General features: G+C 56.8%; 1 protein-coding gene across 1 annotated transcript; it reads left to right on the forward strand.

The window, feature by feature from the left end:
- Nucleotides 1-1,666: 1,666 nt before the first annotated feature.
- Nucleotides 1,667-6,181, forward strand: Erfl (ETS repressor factor like). The gene is made up of 5 exons (XM_050127101.1): nucleotides 1,667-1,733; nucleotides 4,149-4,383; nucleotides 4,615-4,810; nucleotides 4,922-5,039; nucleotides 5,622-6,181. Exons 1-5 carry the CDS (start codon nucleotides 1,667-1,669, stop codon nucleotides 6,065-6,067), a joined length of 1,062 nt encoding a protein of 353 aa, XP_049983058.1. The 3' UTR covers nucleotides 6,068-6,181.
- Nucleotides 6,182-6,812: the final 631 nt, after the last annotated feature.

A 6,812-nucleotide genomic window follows, 5' to 3' on the forward strand; every position in this document is an offset into this window, starting at 1 on the left:
GAGAGAGAGAGAGAGAGAGAGAGAGAGAGAGAGAGAGAGAGATGGGGAAGTGGATGAAGTGGGGGTGGAGAAGGAAATAGGGGTAGGGGACCAGGAGACAGCCGTGGGAGGGGGGTGCAGGGGCAGAGAAATGGGGGGAAAGTTGAGGAGAGATACAGGAAGACACTCCAGGTGGAGGGGAGAGGAGGCCAAGTGCAGGGAGAAGACGGGGAGAGGGAGAAGCAGAGATAGAGAAGGGCTCCCAGAGAGATGGAGTATGGGAGGGATGGCCATGGGCAGGGGAGACCCCAGGGCTGAGGTGGGGTTTATTATGGCAATATGGTAGGGGTGAGGTGTGTGGGTGTAGAACTGCGGGTGTGAGGAGACCTAGTGGGTGGGTGTCTGGGGGGGTGCGTGGGGATCTCTGAGTGCAGGCGGGATGGCTAAAGGATTTGTCTACGGCTATCTGCAGTGGGGGCAGAGGACTAAGGGTGAAGGTGTCAGAAGGGCAGACAGAGCTCATGGGGGGCAATGCTAAGAAAGGGGTGAGGTATCTGAAGGAGTGGGAATTCAAGGGGTCTGTGCAGGGAGGAGGCAGATCCAAGGGAAGATGCTGTCCTAAGCAGGGGCAATGCTAGGGGAAGTGGTGTCCGAGGGCAGATACCAGTTGAGGAAGGTATCTAAGTGGGGATGCCAATCTGAGGGGACTGGTGTCTGAGGGAGAGTCTAGGGTGAGGGCAAGGGTATCTGTGGGAGGATACCAATCTGAGTGGACAAGTGTGTGTGGTGGGGGAACTCTGCTGGGAGGGAGTATCTGAGAGGGAGGCTGGCTGGTCTTCGAAGGAATGGCTGGAGAATCTTTGAACAGCAGGTTTGAGGCAGGGGTCCATGGGTTCTGTTGATCGTCAGCTGTCTTGGGTAGCTCTGCTTTGGGAGGAAGGGAAAAGACTACTGGTCTGAGGGGAAGGGCTGGGGGGTTGGAGCTCCTAGAAGGGGTGCCTAGAGGGCCAATCTAAGGGGAAAGGATGGATGGAGAACCTTTGGTGAGCCACAGGTTTGAAACAGGAGGGTCTGTGGGCTCAGAGGACAAACTAGGGGTGTGAGGGCTAGTGTCTACCTGGGGAAGAAAGGGAAGGGCTGGGTCTGCTCCTCCCTGCCAGGCTAGCAGGTACCCAGCTCTGCTCTCTCTGAGCTGGCCACTGCTGCAGCGTGAGGCACAGAGGGAGCTGCCGGGGGTCAGCCAGGTGGGGGCGAGTTTGTGTTTCTGTGTGATCAATCTGAAGTAGCTGGAGAGAGCCACAGGCACAGGGAGACAGGAAGATCCCAAGACCCAGGGACCCAGGGACCAACCCCTTACTCCCCCAGAGGTCAGGCGGGAGGCAGGATAGCAGGAAGTGGGCCTGGGGCATCAGGGTGAGTGGAGGGTGTTGAGAGCCTGCGACTGGTGAATCCCTCATTGGGCTAGAGTGAAGAGGACCAGAGAGAGGGGAAGGCAAGGAGGACGGAAGGACGGTGGCTCTAGTTAGGGAGCCGGGCTGCCGGAAGGGAGAGAGTGGGGACTGAGGGCAGCTGGGTGGGCTGATAGCAGGCTAGAGCCTGGGAGTGGGGAGACCCGCAGCACCCGCTGGCTGACCCGGTTCTCTCTCGCTGTCCTGTCTGTCCCGGCTTCTGCAGGGCTCGCTCTGCCATGGACTGTAGCTGCGTCTCAGACCTTCTCTTCGCCCCGCCTGCCCTGCCTGCTCTCTGGACCCCTGGTAACTGTAACTGTCCTGTCCATCAGCCCTTCCCTCTCCCAGGGGCTGCACCCCTTCCTGTATATTCCCTTTTCCGCATCTGTCTTATGTACCTGTGAACCTGTCTGTCTGGGTCTCCATCAGTCCCCTGACTACAAACCCTTTCTTGAGGAACTTGACCAGAAACTTCAGGGCCCTCTCTCTCCCTGCCACCTGCTTGCTGGGACACAAGGGTTGAGGGTCTTTTGGAGGATGGGATGAGGACCAAGGGAACTGAGATCTGGTATTTCTCTACCATGTACACCCAGCCTGCATGCACTTACTCAGGACCTACTGTGCTGAGGGCAGAGCCTACACCTCTAGGATAGGCACAAGGGGAGGGATTCAGCCTAAAGAAAGGATGCAAGGAGATGTGTGTGGTGCTCAGGGGAACAGGACCTGCTTGGGCATGCAGGGGTCACTAATAGGAGCGAGTCTTTGAGAACCGTTTGGCTGGTTGCCGGGAATTTCACTGTGGTGTGTTTGCAGGCATCAGTGTTCCTGAGGGGGTCACAGAGGGCAAGTGTCTGCAGGAGGCTGTCTTTGTGTGAACTTGTGCCTGCTCCACAGACTGGACCCCGGAGGCCACAGGAGCGACTCTGGGCTCGACATCTCGGGGGTCATGCATGTATACATTTGGCATCTGCAGGCTCGTGTACTGTGCCTCTGCCTTGGTGGGGAAAGGAGCTGTGCCTGTCTCTGGTAGTCTGGGGCATCCTCAGCAGGTAGCTGAGGTACATTTTGGAGTGTGTGGGTAGATGGCCCTGGGCCTGTATATCAGGATCTGGGCTTGGTTTTTGGGCTGTGTCTCTGTGTGCTTCCCACTGCTTGGTTCTGGGGATTGTCTGTATCTGCTTTCTGTAGCAGGTCCCCTCTCCATTGGATCCCTTCTTGTCTTTTGGTTGTGCAAACATGTTTGTGACGCAGTGGCTTTCCCGAGGAAGGGTACTAGGAGTAAGGCTAGGCCAGTGTCCATCTAGATCATGGCATCTGAGGTGAGACTGACCCTGATTAAAATCCCTCTCCCATAGGGAGTGGCCAAGAACTGCCTGTCCTTCCGCAGCCTGGGTGGGGCTGCTGCACCTTGCCTGCATCTGGGACCTCAATCCAGAGAGGGAAAGGAACGTCCCCCTGGCTGCACAGCACTAGATCCAAGGACACAGGTCTCCCAGCTCAACACAGTCCCTTTCATACCCCGCTCTGCTCTGCGGCGGCTTCCCCGAGCCCGCTCCCGTTTCTCTTGCACTGCTCTCAGCTTGCTAGAGACCAGATTTAACCATGTGTTCCCACCTGGGTCATGCCAACTCTCGGCAGGTAGGAGATGGAGGATGACATAGGAGTTGCTGTGGACACTGGGACCCAAAGCCTTCTAGATTGGGATGACCAGGGATGGGCAAGATCTCTGCTTGCTCCTGGCTTCTAGGGGCATATGGATAGTAGATGCTCCTTCCAGGGTGAAGTAACGCCAAGTGGGCCATGGGAGTGCTGATATACACATGCCTGGATGTGGTCATGGGAAGGGAATTTGTTCAGTTATTACTGTTAGCCTGCATGTGTCCCGCTGTCTATCTGGGGGCTTTGGTGTCATTGCTTCATTGTCTATCACACCAGGTGTTAGCTGGGCTGTTGGGCTCATGTGTCTCTCTTTGTCATACACTCGTCAGGGGGGCCCAACAGAGGCCTTTAGTGAATAATGGTGATTGTTGCAATGGGTGCGCAATGCTGGGTTTGGGGTCCTTATATCTTAGGCAGCCTGTATCTATCTGGTGTTGGCCTTAGTGGCCCCAGGCAGGACTGTGGCACTTGGGTGAGACTGTGTCCTATGGGATAATATTGCAAGTGGCTGTGTGATCTGCTGTCACCATGGGAACCTATAGGTCTGTGCCTGCCTGCTCACACAACCTCACATTGGAAAGCTTGAAGCTGGGCGCATGGATGTGAGAGGCGACACATTAAAGGGATACAGATACATACATGAATACAGGCTGGATGTGTGCTCCAATGGGGCCTCAAGGAACGGCCAAGTTGCGAGAGCTATCAGGACGCAGGAAATATCAAAGGTTTCCTAACAGTGTAGCAGCGTTAAGGGTGATCACTGTGAGGGTGTGCCCTCTTGGCACCCCCACAAGACAGCCATGGATGCAGGAAATATGTCCCCCCTCAATTCTATTCTCCCCTTCCTTGGCTGAACCTGGGGCAATTGCACAAGGCGTGTTAGGAGCACAAGCCTAGGGGCTCCTTCCAGCTGTTTAGGTAACTTAGGGAGCGGACTCAAGCGGGGGAGGTCTGAAGAGTGACACACAGGCCCCTGGAGATGCTCCTCAGACTGAACATCTCAGAGCTGCGCACCCTATCTCAGCTTCCTGGCCCTAAGGCTTCCCTGTCTTGTGTCTCTAGGGTTTGCCTTCCCAGACTGGGCCTACAAGCCGGAGTCCTCCCCTGGCTCGAGGCAGATCCAGCTGTGGCACTTCATCCTGGAGCTGCTGCAGAAGGAGGAGTACCAGGGCGTCATCGCCTGGCAGGGGGACTACGGGGAATTTGTCATCAAGGACCCTGATGAGGTGGCCCGCCTATGGGGCATTCGCAAATGCAAGCCCCACATGAATTATGACAAGCTGAGCCGGGCCCTGCGGTGAGGAGGGGCTGTGGGCCAGGCTCCCATCATGCTCTCTTCTTCCTTCACTGTCCCTTCTGGTCCCCCTAAAAGGTGGGGGTGCTCCCTCTGTATCCTAGGACTGAATTCCATTGGATCCCAGTACTTGTGAGTGGAAGTTGGGTGGGGGTGGCAACAAGAAGAACTTGAGCCCAGCTGCTGGCTCACCCTCCCTTGCCCCTCCCCAGAACCCCATCCTCTCTCCCACAGTTACTACTACAACAAGCGCATTCTCCACAAGACCAAAGGGAAGAGGTTCACGTACAAATTCAACTTCAGCAAAGTTGTGCTTGTCAATTATCCGCTGCTGGACATGGCTGCTGCTGCTACTGGCTCCCCACTCTTGTTGACGCCTGGACCCTTTGGGGGGGCACCTGGGCCAGATGTTCCACCCCTGACCCCTGAGGTGAGTTTGGATACTGGCATCTTAGGGTTGGATCTTAGTGGGGTGTCCCCTACAACATGACTCTCCCCACAGAGGGCTAAGCAGTACTGCCTTCCCCACTCTCCTCTCTAGACCCTGCAGAACCTGTTCTCTACCCCACGCCTAGGAGAGCCAGGGGGCCGGACACCCCTATTCGCCCCAGAGACTGATAAACTACGTTTGGACGGTCCCTTCCCATTCCTGGGTTCTGGTAAGGGCCTGGGGTTGGGGGTGGGAATCTGCTCACATGGAAAGAGAGGACTGCAGGGGACGAGACAGAGGGATGCCCAAGCTGGAGTGTCTATGGAGTTTCTGTGTGGTTGCATATGTTTAAAGGCCAGGGCAGGGGGTGGCAATGTAGCTCAGAGCTTATACAAAGCCTCAGGTTACCCAGGCTGAAGCAGCTGGGTGTGGCGCACACACCAGCTACCCAGAGGCGAGGGGCACGGGAACTGGAAGGTCAAGGTCAGTGTCAAGCTGGTCTACACAGAACCCAGCATTCAGGAGGCTGAGGCAGGCAGATCACAAGCTGGAAGCCAACTTGGCTTACATAATTGAAACATCTCACACCACCAATCAAGGCAGAGACACTGCTGCTGAGCAGCTTGCGAGGGAGCTGGCTACTTGGCAGAGTTTTGGGGGGAGGCAAGTTAAAGGAATAGGTAGAAGAATGGAGAGATGAAATGGAGGAGAGGGGGGAGAGCCCAAGTGGAAGTACAGTGGGGAGGTCCACCGTGGTGCAAGCTGGTCCCCAGTGGGCCAGCCTGACTTGTTCCCTATGTCATCCCCCCAGGTGCCACCGGCTACTCCAAGCCCCCCAGCCTGTTGGGTCCTTACGGCCGCGCCTTCCCTGAGTACCCCTGGAACTTTAACCCATACCTCACGGGCCCCTTCCCCAAGTTGCCCACCTCTCTCTACCCACCTCACTTCTACCCTAACCCTTTGGGTTCCCTGGGCCACTTGCCCTCTGCAGGAGCAGGGGGAGGTCCCATGGCTGCACCCCTGCTTGCTGCAACAGGGGAGGGCCTGGGCCCTGAGCGCCCCTCGGGGCTGGCAGTGGCCCCTCGTCTGGCACTGCCAGGGGCGGGAGGTCCAGAGGCCACACAGGGTGGGAAGGAGGACAGCGACTCTGAGCTGGAGATCACCGATGTCAGCGGCTGCAGCTCTGACAGTGAAGGCGATGAGGGTCTACCCGCGTCCCCCAAGACCAAGACAGGCAAAGGGGGGAGCGGCAGTTGAGTGGGTGCAGGGTGGATTCCGCTGGTGACCAGGGCAGTCTGCTCTGCCCTTAACACCAGCCCAAGGCCCAGGACCAGCCCTTGGCACCTCCTGGCCATCTCCTCCAAAACCTGAGTGGAGGTCACACCTTTTCCACAGAGTGGAAAGGGACATGATGGCCTCCAGTCTCCCCCAGGTTCCAATTTGAGGGGGAAAACCAACTGGCCCCACTCTCAAAGTGCAATATGGCGCCCAGCCTCCCAGACCTCCTATGTGCTGTGACCTGCGTGTTTGTGTGGCAGTGTCCCCAATCCAGTGCCGGCCCCCTCTTGAAATTCTCCCATACAGGTCCCCCTGGGGACAGGGAGCTCAGAGCAATAACCCCGCCTCCAACCCCCGCCCAGGAGGGGCCCCCTCCCCAGTGGCTCCCCTTGAAACCCTACAGCCACTTCCAGAGTTTACTACAACAATAAAAGAACAAGAGTGTGAGCTGTGGGCTACCTGGCTGGCATTTTGGATGACCATGGGGCTCCAAACTGGGAAGGGGGAGTGCACACCTCATATCCACTGTATGTGTGGAGTTACTGTTACAAGTGAATGGGGACAAGATGGTTAAGGTACAGGTGCTTGTTGTCAAGCCTGAGACCAGATGGAGGACAGAGAACCAACAGGTTGTCCTGACTTGGCACCCATGTGCGCCCCACCCACAATATACTAATTAAAAATGTAAGACAATAAATAAATGGACAGCTGGAAAGGAGCCAAG

Source organism: Alexandromys fortis, unplaced genomic scaffold (genome assembly GCF_014885135.2).
Source record: "Alexandromys fortis isolate MF-2015 unplaced genomic scaffold, M_Fortis_MF-2015_v1.1 scaffold_262, whole genome shotgun sequence".
Classification (NCBI taxonomy): Eukaryota; Metazoa; Chordata; class Mammalia; order Rodentia; family Cricetidae; genus Alexandromys; species Alexandromys fortis.